Here is an 18,195-nt window from a genome sequence, read left to right on the forward strand (position 1 = left end):
GTTTCCATATCACCATGTGCTGTACACGTGATAGGTGCGTCACTTCGAGGTCAACTTCCAACGTGGAATTTCTGACGTAGTTTGCTTTCTAAATGCATGCCCGCACCATGCCGTTGTGTTTCCTTCCATACAAAATACATGCCAGGGCCGTGCCGTTGTTATACTTGACATTGAATAAAAGAATGTTCCAGACTGTAAGCGGTTCCTGGTACAGTGTGTATTGTAGCAGTAAATGTGGTACTTCGGTGAGCACGAAAAACGCAGGGCGTGTACCAATTTGTTGAAGTGCATACAGAGGAGAGGGTGTGTTTAGAAGAAAAATCTTTCAAATTTTTTTCTGAATTTATTAATAAGTTCAAAACCATGTCACCTCTGTACAGCAGATATAGTAGAAGTATTCCCCGTCCTAGGGCTGCCGACGTCTTTGGATTCTGGCAGCTCCTCTCCCTTCCATACCAGTGGACCACCATTTGTCCCTCAATGGAAGTTCTCGAAGATCCATTCAACGACTAGAAGATCCATACGGTGCTGATGAAGGGCGTTGAGACAGACCACGTAAATGCCGAGCGTGAATGAACACCGTTAAGCCTTGGGGCAAGTTAATGCAAAAAAAACTGCTTCTGCACAGATGAGAGAAAGGTTTATCACTGGTTTTAACAAGGTTTATGACACGTGAGAATGTACGTTTGAAGGTCTATCACACGGTAGAAATCTATCCCGTGTTAAATCCTCAATCATTTGAAATGAAAAAGAAGGTCATTAAACTTGAATGAGTATATAAGTTTAACATTCATAAAATGAAAGTCTACTCGAAACTTATCGTCGAATTTCAAAATAGTCACTTAAAGTTTGTGGCACTTGGCATAATGTGAAGTTATGCCACACGACTTGGTTGTTAGTTTTAAGCACCATTCAATGTAATCAATTGCACTGAAAAAAATAAGAATGTTTCACTCGTGAATTCAGACTTGTTCACGCATTGGTAATGACATAAAAATAAAACGAAATTAATCATGCATCAATAGTCCTCGGTTCGACTGTTCATAGAATCAAAACGCACAGCTGAATGTTCGTAGAATTGAAATGTACAGTTCTTAGTAGAATTGAAATGCACAGTTCACACACGCAGTCTACAGTTCATTACCTACAAATATTTACACAGTCATGAAATGGTAAATTAGTGACTTAGTCATGCTTGCAATTCGAGTAATTCTGAATTAAAGCACAGTCTCGTTAACTTGAAGTATTCAGTACTTTGTAAGTAGCAAACTGTTCCAGATCCTGTTCACAACATTGAACTTTAAATTACGAGTACTTGAAAAATATTCACAAGTCTTAGACACTCGTGTATAATAAACAGTCACTTGCTGATGTTCAGATGAAGCACAATTTATATCACGCCCCGTTGGAGTAGAAGTTTATCACTCACAGTTGAAAGAAACTCGTACAAGTTCATACTCGTTGCGATTGAGTTAAAGTCTACGGACTCAAAGTACGACGGGCGCTTCACGCTATATCGCTGTCCTCGCGAATCGACTGCACGAATTCCACTGCCATGTGTGCACATACACACGCTGGTCACACACTGCTCTACTAAGTGAAACAGTACTGTATTTATATCCGATCCGTGCCTTCACATCTCGTTCCATAACTTCGTTGTCTCATGTCGGATTTATGTGAAACTTTGCAGGAACGTAGATAAAGGATCTGGCTGCACGATGATATGGTTAAATTTGTCTAATTATTATTATGGGGAGAGTTATCATCCATAGAAGCTCGAGGAACATTCCACACCAGTCTAGGCTCTGTTTTCTGGTGAGGCATGCTGTGATGTCACCCGCTCTACGTCACACGCACACAGCTGTTGCTCGCTGTTCAGTCAGTCTTTCACTGCCGGTCTGGAGCGTAACGCGTAAGTTTTTGAATTTCCATTACGAGGACTTAGTTTTGTACCGCCGTTACCGGTACATCTCCCCCTCCTCCTGGGGAAAAGAAAATTCGATAGGATTTTCTTTTAATGATGTTTTCTCCTGAAATATTTCTTTAGATACGGAGTGACACATTTCGAAATGATACCGTTGTTTTCCATCTCTTTGATCACAGTCCTGGCTTCCTCTCGGTACTTTTCAGGAACTGGATAGGGCCATTTTTTGTAAGGAGAATTGTCCTTGACATTCAACTGGTATTCAAAATCTCTAATAACACCGGGTTTGTCATCCAAAACCTCAGGAAATTTCTCGAATATTTGTCGAGTTGCCTCTGCCACGCGGGAATCGAACTCTGGGCTTTCAGCCGCACTGGTGAGAAATGTGAAGTGATCACGACCTTCGTTGAACACATCCTCAATAATGGGCACTTCCTGGCCCTCGACGGGTCCCTCTTGACCGGGTCTACCCTCTTCGTAATCTATTTCATCGACAGGCAGAGCATCGCTCATCTTGCCTTCGGCTTCTGTGAATGGGTTACCCAGACCTTGGCACTTCAAACTATTACAGTCCAGCAGCTGCAACTCTACAGATTCGATGTTAAAAAATCGTATGACATTGGCAGGATAATCAATGATTCCCCCATACTTGGCTAGTAAATCTGACCCTAGGATGACGTTGAATTTAATCGGCGAAATGACTAGGAATATATGCTCGAACTGGACACTTTCAATGTCAAATGTAACGAAAGCTTGAAATTTACATTTAATATGCCTGTCCGGTACTATCCCTTTAATTTTGATCTGTGCGACTGGTATCAATAACATGTCTTCTCCCCCCTTCAACATTTCAATTAACCTCTCAGAAATTAATGAGGCCTGAGCTCCAGAATCGATTAAGGCAGTTACGTAAAGGGTATCCAAAGTAATATTAATAACTGGAAGACTTCATTGGACCTTTGGTGTTGTAGGAGTGGGATCTTCATACAAGAGATCTGAGTCATCCAAGTACCAGTAATTAATATTAGTGACACAAATTATATCCCCTCTACTCCAGTTTTCAGGCAATCTTATTGTTGTGTTGTCGAAGTTTTTTTTTAATTGCGCCTGTCGATTCGGGGTTTGTCGCAGGTGTCGTGTTTTGTCTTCTGGCGTGCTCTTGGTATTCTAAAGAGGTAGCGCCAGGTAATCCTTCATCCTGGTTTCGGTTCTGGATATATTCGCGAGTTTCTCTCCATCTTCTTTCGATCTCGGCTCTCGGCGAATCTCCATCTCGAGCAAGTGACTCGATAGGTTTATTCCACGTTTGATTACGTCTGTAAGGCGTACTTTGCCCGTATGGACGTCTCCTAAATCGCCAGAAATGAGATAACGAATCTCTCCGTGGTTCTACTTCCTCACGGGGTTCGGGATTCGATTTCGGCGGGTTGTTAACTTTGACATGGTTGGTTGCAACCTCTTTCGTCTTAGTAACCCTGGGCGGATTTTGTGTATGGGCAGTGTCAAGTTTCCTTAATAAATCATCAAGTTGTTCTAGGTCTTGAACATTGGCTGCCACAAGAATTTCTTGTACGTGCGCTGGAAACTGTAAAGTTACTACCTGTATTAACTCCTGTTCTGGCAAAGGAGGATCAAAGAATTGCATCTTCTTTAATTGAGAAATGAGAAAGTCAGGATATCGCGAGGAATTAATCGCTGTGTTATATCTTCTAGAGTACAACTGTAGCTTAATCAAATGTTGGATTTCTGAATTCCAAAACCTCTTCAACAAGGCCTCCTTGAACTCATCAGAGGTTTAATGTTAAATTCAATCAATCAATCAATACTGATCTGCATTTAGGGCAGTCGCCCAGGTGGCAGATTCCCTATCTGTTGCTTTCCTAGCCTTTTCCGAAATGATTTCAAAGAAATTGGAAATTTATTGAACATCTCCCTTGGTAAGTTATTCCAATCCCTAACTCCCCTTCCTATAAATGAATATTTGCCCCAGTTTGTCCTCTTGAATTCCAACTTTATCTTCATATTGTGATCTTTCCTACTTTTATAGACGCCATTCAAACCTATTCGTCTACTAATGTCATTCCACGCCATCTCTCCGCTGACAGCTCGGAACATACCACTTAGTCGAGCAGCTCTTCTTCTTTCTCTCAATTCTTCCCAACCCAAACATTGCAACATTTTTGTAACGCTACTCTTTTGCCGGAAATCACCCAGAACAAATCGAGCTGCTTTTCTTTGGATTTTTTCCAGTTCTTGAATCAGGTAATCCTGGTGAGGGTCCCATACACTGGAACCATACTCTAGTTGGGGTCTTACCAGAGACTTATATGCACTCTCCTTTACATCCTTACTACAACCCCGAAACACCCTCATAACCATGTGCAGAGATCGGTACCCTTTATTTACAATCCTATTTATGTGATTACCCCAGTGAAGATCTTTCCTTATATTAACACCTAGATGCTTACAATGATCCCCAAAAGGAACTTTCACCCCATCAATGCAGTAATTAAAACTGAGAGGACTTTTCCTATTTGTGAAACTCACAACCTGACTTTTAGCCCCGTTTATCAACATACCATTGCCTGCTGTCCATCTCACAATATTTTCGAGGTCACGTTGCAGTTGCTCACAATCTTGTAACTTATTTATCACTCTATAGAGAATAACATCATCCACAAAAAGCCTTACCTCTGATTCCACTCCTTTACTCATATCATTTATATATATAAGAAAACATAAAGGTCCGATAACACTGCCCTGTGGAACTCCCCTCTCAACTATAACAGGGTCAGACAAAGCTTCACCTACTCTAACTCTCTGAGATCTATTTTCTAGAAATATAGCAAGCCATTCAGTCACTCTTTTGTCTAGTCCAATTGCACTCATTTTTGCCAGTAGTCTCCCATGATCCACCCTATCAAATGCTTTAGACAGGTCAATCGCGATACAGTCCATTTGACCTCCAGAATCCAAGATATCTGCTATATCTTGCTGGAATCCTACAAGTTGAGCTTCAGTGGAATAACCTTTCCTAAAACCGAATTGCCTTCTATCGAACCAGTTATTAGTTTCACAAACATGTCTAATATAATCAGAAAGAATGCCTTCCCAAAGCTTACATACAATGCATGTCAAACTTACTGGCCTGTAATTTTCAGCTTTATGTCTATCACCCTTTCCTTTATACACAGGGGCTACTATAGCAACTCTCCATTCGTCTGGTATAGCTCCTTCGGCCAAACAATAATCAAATAAGTACTTCAGATATGGTACTATATCCCAACCCATTGTCTTTAGTATATCCCCAGAAATCTGATCAATTCCAGCCGCTTTTCTAGTTTTCAACTTTTGTATCTTATTGTAAATGTCATTGTTATCATATGTAAATTTTATTACTTCTTTGGCCTTAGTCTCTTCCTCTATCTCAACATTATCCTTGTAACCAACAATCTTTACATACTGCTGACTGAATACTTCTGCCTTTTGGAGATCCTCACATACACACTTCCCTTGTTCATTAATTATTCCTGGAATGTCCTTCTTGGAACCTGTTTCTGCCTTAAAATACCTATACATACCCTTCCATTTTTCACTAAAATTTGTATGACTGCCAATTATGCTTGCCATCATGTTATCCTTAGCTGCCTTCTTTGCTAGATTCAATTTTCTATTAAGTTCCTTCAATTTCTCCTTACTTCCACGGCCATTTCTAACTCTATTTCTTTCCAGTCTGCACCTCCTTCTTAGTCTCTTTATTTCTTTATTATAATAAGGTGGGTCTTTACCATTCCTTACCACCCTTAAAGGTACAAACCTGTTTTCGCATTCCTCAACAATTTCTTTAAACCCACCCCAGAGTCTGTTTACATTTTTATTTACCGTTTTCCACCGATCATAGTTACTTTTTAGAAACTGCCTCATACCTGCTTTGTCAGCCATATGGTACTGCCTAACAGTCCTACTTTTAAGACCTTCCTTTCTATCACATTTATTTTTAACTACCACAAAAACAGCTTCATGATCACTAATACCATCTATTACTTCAGTTTCCCTATAGAGCTCCTCTGGTTTTATCAGCACGACATCCAGGATATTTTTCCCTCTGGTTGGTTCCATCACTTTCTGAATCAGCTGTCCTTCCCATATTAACTTATTTGCCATTTGTTGGTCATGCTTCCTGTCGTTCGCATTTCCTTCCCAATTGACATCTGGCAAATTCAGATCTCCCGCTACAATCACATTTCTTTCCATGTCGTTTCCCACATAGCTGACTATCCTATCAAATAATTCCGAATCCGCATCAGTGCTACCCTTTCCTGATCTGTACACTCCAAATATATCAAGTTGCCTATTATCTTTAGAAATGAGCCTTACACCTAGAATTTCATGTGTCTCATCTTTAACTTTTTCGTAGCTTACAAATTTTTCTTTCACCAGAATGAAAACTCCCCCTCCCACCTTTCCTATCCTATCTCTACGATACACACTCCAGTGCCGTGAGAAAATTTCTGCATCCATTATATCATTTCTCAGCCATGATTCAACTCCTATTACAATATCTGGTAAATATATATCTATTAAATTACTTAATTCTATTCCTTTCTTTACAATACTTCTACAGTTCAACACTAACAATTTTATGTCCTCCCTACTTGATTTCCAGTTCCCTGTTCCCTTATCACCGCTCCCTAGGCCATTCCGTTTCCCTGAATGTACCTCCCTATCACCCTTCCAAACAAATTTCCTAACTTATACGTACCACTGCGGTTTAAATGAAGACCATCCGAGCGCAGATCCCTATTTCCTACCCACCCATTAGGATCTAGAAATTTCACTCCCAGTTTCCCACATACCCACTGCATAGTCTCATTTAAATCCCCAATCACCCTCCAGTCCGTATCCCTCCTACACAGTATTCCACTAATAACAATCTCCGCTTTCTTAAACTTCACCCGTGCTGCATTTACCAGATCCCACACATCTCCAACTATTTAAATGCTGTGTACCAATTTAATGCTTTCCCTTCCAATAATCTAGACGCTATCCTCAATTGATGATCGGATTGTACTTTATTCTCTTGAAAGTACTCTTCAATGTTGAGAGGGAATTCTTTCGCTGTGTACTCTTCCTTTCCGGAAAATTTTGCAGGTTTATCGTCTGATAATTTTAAAACTGTGGAAATTCTAGAAGTATTTCCGCTAGACCCTTGACATTGGTGTGTAGACACCTCCTTCTCCACCTGAGATATCCTATTATCAATGGTCTCTATTTTTCCTTGCAATTCGACCTTGATAGTCTTAACTTGTCCACGGATGGAGTTTGACACGCTTTGGACTTCCTTTTCGAGGTCCTGCTTCACTTCATTTACGTCGCGGCCTATGCGAATGATTTGAGTATGTGCGCTATCTAATTGGGTTTTTACATGCTTGTCTGTTTCCTCCTGCTTTGTTTTAAGTAAATTAACCTCATTACTTATTTTCTGGAAGTTAGTCTTAAAAGATTCATGGATGTTATCCTGAATAGAGGCTATTTTTGCTTGTGCCTGTGATAACTGACCATGAGATTATTTAAATTCTGCCTTTAAGCTTTCAACTTCCTTAATCAATTGATGTGACGTAGGAAACGAAGCTTTTAAGTCTTCAACTATTTGTAGTTTAAGGTCCTGTTTTACTCTTTCTAAGTCACGGGTGAGGCGTTCCTTTATTTCCGTAAACTTAGAATTAATCTTCGCATTAGTTTCTGAGAATCGTTTTTCAATCTCAGAACCAGCTTTAGTAAGCCTATTTTCCAAATTAGCATTAACTTCGGTAAACTTGGTATTAATTTTAGTTACTTGTGTGATACGACTTTCTAAGTTGGCTGCAGTTGCGGCATTGGCCTCATTAATACGAGTGTTAATCTCATTAATACGAGATTCTAAAGTAGTACCTAATTGAGCAGTTGCAGCATTGGCCTCGTTAATACGAGCTTGTAAATCAGCACCTACTTGAGCATGCGATTCGGCAATACGTTCATTTAAGCTAATCTTAAGAGCTTCAATAGCAGCTAAAATATTTTCCATTTTGATGGTAATGTATTTAAACAAAGCAACAAGAAAATCATAAATCACTTGAAAAGAATTCAGATATCACCATTATTGCCCAGTGGTTAAAAGTTCATGTTCAAAGTCATTTAAACATTCTCAAAAAGAAAAAAATCTCCAAGACATTTAACACACACAAAAAAAAATATTATCCCACATCATTGATAGCACTTCTTATAATAGAAAAGTTAAATCTTGTTAGAAAGTTCACTGGAATGTTAATAGCTATTCCACACAAAGCACTGGAAATGTATCTGGATTAAGTTGCTAAGTCACACGATTTGAGTGCTACTTTGTCTATCACTGCACTTCTAAATTTGTTACTTGTACTTCAAAATTGAGCCTAGAATCGCCAAGTGTCAATTTCATTTCTACTGCACTCATAATTTTCTAATATGGCTGGGGCGCTAATTTCTAGTTCTACTACACTCCAAATCGGGCCTAACATGACTGGGGCGCCAATTTCTCCACCCTCTCCTCTGTAACAGTAAATGTGATACTTCGGTGAGCACGAGAAACGCAGGGCGTGTACCAATTTGTTGAAGTGCATACAGAGGGAGAGGGTGTGTTTAGAAGAAAAATCTTTCAAAATTTTTTCTGAATTTATTAATAAGTTCAAAACCATGCCACCTCTGTACAGCAGATATAGTAGAAGTATTCCCCGTCCTAGGGCTGGCGACGTCCTTGGATTCTGGCAGCTCCTCTCCCTTCCATACCAGTGGACCACCATTTGTACCTCGATGGAAGTTCTAGAAGATCCATTCAACGACTAGAAGATCCATACGGTGCTGATGAAAGGCGTTGAGACAGACCACGTAAATACCGAACGTGAATGAACACCGTTAAGCCTTGGGGCGAGTTAATGCAAAAAAAAAAACTTCTTCTGCACAGATGAGAGAAAGGTTTATCACTGGTTTTAACAAGGTTCATGACACGTGAGAATGTATGTTTGAAGGTCTATCACACGGGAGAAATCTATCCCGTGTTAAATCCTCAATCATTTGAAATGAAAAAGAAGGTCATTAAACTTGAATGAGTATATTTTATTATTGAAAAATGCACACATGCCGTGCAGAATACCATTACATTACATTTACATTACATACACATTACTTTTCTTTGCTATAAGCTGCGATGGATTTCTGTCTATTCCTGCATTTTACAATATGGTATCTATCACAGAATTCCAAGCACAACTCACACACACATTCGTCATTTGGTTCGTGAAATAATTTGTTGCAGCACACCTTGTGGTGGAAACCATGGATCGCCAATCTCGTCTTCACATGTCGCATATCATGATTAGCTTCCATCCAGGTCCTGTCTTGCATAGCAGATGTTGCATAGAAGTCCTCTGGTATGTTGTTTTTCTTCTCATGCAGATCTTGTATAAGCTGTTTGAAGCTGGTACTAGCTTGAAGTATGAGCTCGCATCTCAGATCCTCTATTAAGAAAGTCTCCCTGGTAAGCTCATACACTAGCCTCGATCTTGCATTCTGCGGGACTCCTAAAATTCTCTTCAGGTATCTAGGCTTTACTCGCTCCAATTCTTCCAGCTGTTTGTACGTGAGGTATTCTGCCACTAATTCTAGGCCATACGTCAGAACAGGTAGTATCTTTAACCTAAACAAGTCCATAGCTGTGCTGATCGATAGTTGTGTGATGTTCCTGATTTCATTCATAGCCCTAGTGGCCGCCACTGCTCTAGATCTTATATGAAAACTGAAACTCTTTCCCGTTGTTTGAATTGTGATACCTAGATATTTAAAATTGTTAGACCTCTTGAGTAGTTTGCCATTGCATTTGATGTTCTCTGCTTCAGTGAGTCTTCCTCCTTTCCTAAATACTACCAATTCCGTCTTCTCTTCGTTTATATGGATGTCGTTTCTCTCTGCCCATTCACATAGTGTGTTTAGCGATACTTGCAGTTTATCTATATCTGTCGCTGCGATGGCCATGTCATCAGCGTATACGTATGTGCTTGTTCCTGCCATTCCTTTGGTGACATCGTTCGTGAGAACATTAAACAGGATAGGGCTGAGTGGATCGCCTTGGAGGACACCGTTCGTCTGCGACAGCCAGTCAGATATGCCTATTCCATCATCTATCCGTATGTAGTTTTCTGCCAGTATATTCGATATCAGGGTCGTTGTGCTCGTTCTTCCAATTAGTTCCTCCAGTTTATCTATTAATACCTTTCTGTTGACTGTATCGAAGGCTTTTGAGTAATCAACAAAAACCACATATAGTTTTCCTTTTGGTCTTTCTATCTGTTTTATTTGTTCCAACAGGTTTTCTACTGCCAGAGTCGTGGACCTTCCCTTTCTAAAACCAAACTGTTCCTCTGGTAGAAGGGGTTCTAGCTTCTCTGCCAGCCTTTTGGCGAGGATACCTGTTAGGAGTTTCAGTAATGTAGATTCCAACGCTATTCGTCTATACGCGTTTGGGTTCTCTGTGTCTCCTTTTCCCTTGTATAATAGCTTGATTGTTGACTTTCTCCATTCGTCTGGTATACTTCCTAATTCTAAACATTTATTTAGAAGGGAGGTCCATATCGGTAAGTATTCTTGTGCTGTCTGCTTTAAGTGTTCACTTCTTATTCCATCTACTCCTGGTACTCTGTTATTCCTCATTTTCTGTATCGCTTTCGCAGTTTCATCCGTGGTGAAGATCTCATCAGCTTGTGGAGTCATAGGTGTCTTAATCATGGGTCTTGTTTCTTTTGAGCAAATTACTATTCTTATATGATCTATCCATGTTTCCATAGGTATGTTGGGCTGTATTTTCTGCCCTTTTGGCCTCAAAGCTCGGTAGGGGTCTTCTTCTGCCTCCTCTACCATTTTCTTATGTTCTTTTTCCAGGTGTTGCTTTTTCTTCTTTTTTATTAGGTCCTTGTATTTCTTTCGTTCTTGTTGGTATTCTTCGGTTGTTGCTCTTGCCATTTGTTCTCTAGTTTTATGTAGTGTTTTCAGTGTCAGTTTTCTTTGTTCATAACATTCTCTGTCGAACCATGGCCTCGCCTTCCTATTTGAATCTTGTGTGGTGGCCCCACTTATTATAGTTGATTTCAGCCATGTAGCGGCCTCATCAATATTTCCTGCTCTTATTGCTCTTTCAACCTTATCTTTTTCTGTCATTTTACCTTTAATTTTTTCCATGTCCAGGGTCTTGCCAAATGTTATATTTCGTCTTTCTTCTAATTTGCTACTTCTACCGTTTTCTATATTTAATTGTACTGGAATGTGTTTACGGATGACTGCTGCTTCTTTTTTCACTGTGGTGGCAAGGTGTTTTGATCTAAAGCCCTTTGTGATTATTAGGTCTATTGTGCTAGCTCCGTTATGCCCTATGTATGTCCAATCCTCCTGTCTGTTGTGTATTGTAAAGCCTTCATTTGTTAGATATTCCATTACTTCTTTGCATTTTCCATCTTGCCTATTTATTGCGCAATTCAGATCTCCCGCAATGATTATCTTATCCATACTTCTACTATGATCCAAGGCCATCCCTGGTTTATCTATTATGTCTGTCGCGGTGTGATCTGGATTAAAGTAGACTGCTACTATAACTCCAATTCTTGTCCTGACAACCAGCATGTTTTCTTCTCTTAATAGTAGTTTGAAGGGGGCCAGTTGTGGTTTGATGATGCATAGCACACCACCCGCTGGTCTTCCTCTTCTCACACACTGTATCGCATAGGCATGACAATTGTAGAATTCTGGGATGTTCAGTTCTGTGTCCTCTTTTACCATTGTCTCTGTGAGTTTGAATGAGTATATAAGTTTAACATTCATAAAATGAAAGTGTACTCAAAACTTATCGTCGAATATCAAAATAGTCACTTAAAGTTTGTGGCACTTGGCATAATGTGAAGTTATGCCATACGACTTAGTTGTTAGTTTGAAGCACCATTCAATGTAATCAATTGCACTGAAAAAAATAAGGATGTTTCACTCATGAATTCAGACTTGTTCACGCATTGGTAATGACATAAAAAAAATAAAACGAAATTAATCATGCATCAATAGTCCTCGGTTTGACTGTTCATAGAATCAAAACGCACAGCTGAATGTTCGTAGAATTGAAATGTACAGTTCTTAGTAGAATTGAAATGCACAGTTCACACACGCAGTCTACAGTTCATTACCTACAAATATTTACACAGTTCATGAAATGGTAAATTAGTGACGTAGTCATGCTTGCAATTCGAGTAATTCTGAATTAAAGCACAGTCTCGTTAACTTGAAGTATTCAGTACTTTGTAAGGAGCAAACTGTTCCAAATCCTGTCCACAACATTAAACTTTAAATTATGAGTACTTGAAAAATATCCACAAGTCTTAGACACTCGTGTATAATAAACAGTCACTTGCTGATGTTCAGATGAAGCACAATTTATATCACGCCCCGTTGGAGCAGAAGTTTATCACTCACAGTTGAAAGAAACTTGTGCAAGTTCATACTCGTCGCGATTGAGTTAAAGTCCACGGACTCGAAGTATGGCGGCCGCTTCACGCTATATCGCGGTCCTCGCGAACCGACTGCACGAATTCTACTGCCATGTGTGCACATACACACGCTGGTCACACACTGCTCTGCTAAGCGAAACAGTACTGTATTTATATCCGATCCGTGTCTTCCCATCTCGTTCCATAACTTCGTTGTCTCATGTCGGATTTACGTGAAACTTTGCAGGAACGTAGATAAAGGATCTGGCTGCACGATGATATGGTTAAATTTGTCTAATTATTATTATGGGGAGAGTTATTATCCATAGAATCTCGAGGAACATTCCACACCAGTCTAGGCTCTGTGTTGTGGTGAGGCATGCTGTGACGTCACCCGCTCTACGTCACACGCACACAGCTGTTGCTCGCTGTTCAGTCAGTCTTTCGCTGCTGGTCTGGAGCGTAATGCGTAAGTTTTTAAATTTCCATTACGGGGACTTAGTTTTGTACCGCCGTTACCGGTACAGTACATCTTTTTTAACTTTCCTGTGTTTCTTCAAAAAACTTACCATATCAGTGTTTGTTACAGTGTGTCGTATTCTTCCTTCCTTTTGTGAATGTTCTGGAGAGCATTAAATGTTTTGTTGCTTAAAACAATAACCACTACCACCTAAGTAGAGCAAAGTCATGTTTTAGCAAGATGAACCCAGTCCAATGCCCTCTGACTCCTTATTGTTGTACCAGCTATTTTTAAATGAAATAAGGTGTCTGCATTAATTGACCAGCATATCACATCTGAGAGTTAATTTTTATCTTTATGATAAAATTTTAAATCCTGTAATGTTCTTGATTTTTCAGGTTAAAGGTCGATATGGTCCCAATCTTGACAGTCTACAGACCTGTCACTTGGTTGGTATCCTGATTGACAGTAAAAATCAGTTACATTTGTATGTAAATGGTGTTGACCAAGGAGTGGCTGCGTGTGAAATCCCTCCAGAATGTTATGCTGTGATAGACCTTTATGGCCAGTGCGAAGAGGTTAGTGATTTTATTATGTTGGTTATTCTAAGAGTTGTATATTTTGATCATGTTAAAATAAAAACTATTTATAATAGTACTGTTTGGCCCACCTTGTCAATGTTGTGGTGCCTGTATTGAACTCCATGCTACGCACCTACGTCTGCAGTCAATACGCCAGAATGCAGCGCTGGATAATGACTTCACACCAAGTTACAATATAAATTGACATGCAGAATGAGCTGCGAAGCATTGCCGTACGCCAGCCACGTAGGGTATCCCCTGTTTAAAAATGTGGTCTGGACACCTGTGCAGGCGCAATCAGTCATTCCCTTTCCTCTCACTGTATTCTTCATTGCCTCAGCATACTTGTTACATATTTTATTGTACAGAAGGACTTTATTTCATGAGCTTTAAGATAGGCCTTCCCTTAATATTTGTATTCTGGCAGCAAGAATATTACTGTGACTTAAGGCACACTCAGGTACTGACAACAGTCATTCCCACTGATAAGTATCATTGTAAATATTGTACAGAATTAATTTTCATAGTCACCAGTGAGAACAACTCTAGTTTCAGTGCAATTTAAAGTGAATGAATACTTGTAAACTGGTGAACCAATAAAATTAAGTTTGTATTTGTACAAGTGTTTGCTTTTGTATACAACAGTCAATACACTTCTTATAATTGAAATAATTGAAACTATGTATTCATACATGTTTCAGAAACATAGTACATTCCCTTCATCAGTCAAAGAATAAAAACAATATAACGCTATCTTTTGTGTAATGTTTTGTTTTATATCGTGTGATACTGTATTTGAAGGATGTACTGTATTCACACTTTACACATGTTTGTTATCATATGTGAGGTAGTAGATGCAAACGTCAATAAGGAAGCACAACATTTACATGGCATGCATCCTGAATGTTGACTATTCACAATTGTTACCCATAAGATGTACTCCCGACACTTTGCTTTCATCCTTTCTTAATTTAGTAATTCATATTGCTTCCTCTCAAGTTTTGTTTTCACCCTGTCTTTGGACTCCCAGTCCATATTCGTGAAGAATGTCATAGTGACTGCAAATGTGAGTCAGTCAGATCAAATGTGATGTGTTTGCTCAGACTGTCGAGTGCCAAGCGGTCGGATAGGTCACGCTCATTAGGACTTAACTAAAAACTACACATCTACCTTTGATGGACCGTAAGCGGGGAATGCGGACCTTTAGTGGATCTTTATCATGCTACTCATGCTCTCTCTCTCTTTTGTGAAGACATTTTGAATATGAATTAATATCTTTCACTTTCTGTTTCAGGTAACAATTATTCGTTCGTCTGAGGAAGCAAATTTACAGATTCCTGCAGGTCAGGGTACATTAATGGATTCGTCTTCTGGACAGATATTGCCTTCATTGGCAGAACATGAATCCCTTAGTGAAAAGGCGGACCTTGAATGTGATGAAAAAGAGAAACTGTCCTCTATGAACTCTGGTGATGCAAGCTTGTCTACAGATTTTCCACAAAGTCCTCCACCTTTAGCTATCACAGTTGTGGCAACCTCAACAAACCCAACAGCCAACGATGTTGCTAACGGTCAGCTCAAAGCTTCACAGAGTTCGCAGTCTTTGACAATATCTCATCTTCCAGTTTCAATTACTAGTGGAGACTCTAATACAGTTTCGAACTCAATGGTGGAAGTTGGATCAAATATAAGTTCAGGTGTTCCACAAATCCCTACCTCTCTACCAACACCTGCTTCTACACCATGCCAAGTGTCATGTGGGGCACCTCCTGTAACACCATGCTCTACACCACAAACAGCATTGAGCAAAAATTGTGAATATCAGAACGCATGTTCCAGATTTAGAAATATTCTTGGTTTACCAGGTGAATGTTCAAAATTCTTATTATTTTATTAATGGTCTTTACAAAATATTAGTAATAATTAATATTTAAAAACTTTTTCTTTTGGTTCCTTCTACTGCACAGTTGGCATATAGCACGCATTGAGTATTGCATCTCTTTTTATAGACTTATATATGGAATATTGTACCAGTTCATTGTGTGCATCCACGAACCTGCTACGCAGGACCAAACTCACACCCCCCGTGGGTAGGGGAGGCAGACGAATACACCCACGGTATCCCCTGCCTGTTGTGAGAGGTGACTAAAAGGGGCGACCAAGGGATGCTTGGATTAGAACCATGAAACTACTTTTGATTAGTACTATCACGCGCGGAACACCATCGGTCACTTTTACTTGCGAGTAGTACCACTCTGTTAGGTACTCCATATTTTTGTGATTCGTAGCACTCGAGTGGGGTTCAGTGTGGTTTTCCAGTACCCGTGAGTCGTGCCCGTGTGTACAACACCACAGGTCTGGGCGTTGCCTGTGAGTTGTACCCGTGTGAGCGACACCACGCGTCTGGGCGTAGCCTGTGAGTTGTACCACTATACAAGCGACACCGTAGGTCTGCGTTGCCAGTGATTAGTACCCACTATGTGAGGAAAACCACGGGAATTCCAGTGCCCATGAATAGTACACCTAGGTGAGGAACCTCATCGGTTTACGTTGGCTATGAGTGGCGCCATTTTGTGAGAACCACCATAGGTCTGTGTTACCTTTACGATGTACAATACTTGTGAGTAGTACCTTAATGTTTGGAACACCGTGAGTTTACGCTAGGTACCTTTGATTAGTACCGCAGCTTGAGAAATACCATGATTCTACTTTACTCGCGACATTTACCATTCTGAGGGGCCTTAGACATGGATTTTGGATCCCTTTAGACATCAGGCATCCTCGATTCAGGATTGTGCTTCATGAGTGGGCCCTTGGTCAGTAATGAATTATCTATGATCTTTTTTGAGCTGGATCCACTCCTTTGTTTGCTCATTTTTTGTTGGTTTTTGTTTTTGGTTCATGTGCATCCATTCCTTCTTCATGACGATTTTTTTGTCATTTTGTACCGTTAGGGGCCGATGACCTCGATGTTAGGCCCTTTTAAACAACAAGCATCATCATCATCATCATCATTGTGTGCATATAAAATTATATTTGGGGTTGTGTGTGAAAAGGGAGGGAATCATTGTTCTGCAGTTCATCATCATCATCATCATCATTATTATTATTATTATTATTATTATTATTATTATTATTATTATTATTATTGTAATAAAGAAAACTGAGTTTTTGTACTACACAGCAAGATTTAATGAGGGACTGTTTGGGCACCTTATGGAAGAACTGTTTCTGATGTTGTGGAAAACATCAGAGAACATGGGAATGACACCAGAAAGAACTCTGGGATCTGGCAAGTGTCATAGTGTTCTGGCAATTGTCAGAATATGTCAGAACATTCCACCCTTATGGTAAGAATGTGCTTAGGCTGCTCCAGTCAAATTCTGCACATGATTGGTTGGTTGCTTCCCTTATTCCAAAAGGGGACGCGTGCATTTGGGTGGGGTTGTCTTCATATTCTGAGACGCCAAGCTAGCGTAGTCATTTCTCATCTTGATCCTCTGAGAACGTGGACGTGTCTGTTCCGAACTCTCACTCCGAAGGGGCAGTTCGGGCCTAAGTTACGGGATAATATAAGTTTTATTTTCTTTGACATGTCTTAACTTAACCTTTTCATTTGCAGAAATTTGGTGGGGCAGTCTTGCATCGCCAATAATATAATTAATCGAAATAGCACTTTTCAGCGCTATCACGCTTTGTTTTAAGGGCAGGCAAACCTAACATATTACTTGTAAAATTACCCATCTTAATTTTCTTGTTGCCTGTCTTGGTAGATTGGGGCTAGCTCACTGCAATAAGGGAATCTTCAATTCTGAAGTAGTTTTTTTTACATCCTGCTGGGTCATCCTTAGAATCCTTGTGATGTCCATTAGATCACTTGTGTTTTCTAATTTGCTACTATTTAACTTATTTCTAAAATTGTAAGGTAAGGTAAGGGTGTATTCTATATCCATAGAGAAAGATCTTACTATCATTAGAAGCATAGGTAAAGGGAAATTAATGAATGAACTGGAAAATCTACACATCTTTTTAGACCAAACCTACAATAAAAATAAAAATCTCAATGATTTTAATGAAATTAAAAATCCTTTGTGTGAATTAACACCTAGATTAATTAATATCATGAATTCAAATCAAAACAAAATCCCTCAATTTTTTAAATCTCCACACTCAAATGCTTCATCCACCATGCCAAAAGTTAAACCCGCCCATATCGCTTCTAGAAACTCCCCTCCAGCAATAGCACATACGTCCATAGACCAGCCTACCCCCAGTCTCCCTCCATACCCCGCCCCTCCATTACCGCACCAGTACAACACCAGGAGTAGAAATGTTGATAAGACAGGCGCTGCCGGAACAGACAGGTCCATCTAGTATGAATTGAACAAGTAAGTCATTTTACAGTTAAGAGGTGTTAATTTAATACATTTTATCACAACGCGTGCTCTAAATTTTTAATTCAATATTACTTTTCTACTTCATTACAGATATTCTTAAGATCCCTCCCAAAGACCAAGCAACACATCAACGGGAACAATATTCATACAAGACTGTATCAAGTGTCTAGGATGTTCCTTCTCAATTAAGCAGCAGCCTAAAACTAAGAAACAGATTAATATTGTACTCGTGTCAATTCCTTGACGTTACATGAGACCCAAAGTCAAGACGCTAACAGTTTCATTCACAATAACGTTCTTG

At 39.6% G+C, this 18,195-nt stretch overlaps 1 protein-coding gene across 1 annotated transcript in view; it reads left to right on the forward strand.

Annotated features, from left to right (window-relative positions):
• Nucleotides 1–18,195, forward strand: part of Neurl4 (neuralized E3 ubiquitin protein ligase 4) — a 426,720-nt gene that overhangs the window by 361,114 nt on the left and 47,411 nt on the right. Inside the window, exons 21-22 of the mRNA XM_067148903.2 lie at nt 13,315–13,494; nt 14,792–15,362. Of these exons, the coding sequence (XP_067005004.1) occupies nt 13,315–13,494; nt 14,792–15,362 (751 nt within the window). The remainder of the gene's footprint in view (nt 1–13,314; nt 13,495–14,791; nt 15,363–18,195) is intronic.

Source organism: Anabrus simplex, chromosome 6 (genome assembly GCF_040414725.1).
Source record: "Anabrus simplex isolate iqAnaSimp1 chromosome 6, ASM4041472v1, whole genome shotgun sequence".
In the NCBI taxonomy this organism is placed as follows: Eukaryota; Metazoa; Arthropoda; class Insecta; order Orthoptera; family Tettigoniidae; genus Anabrus; species Anabrus simplex.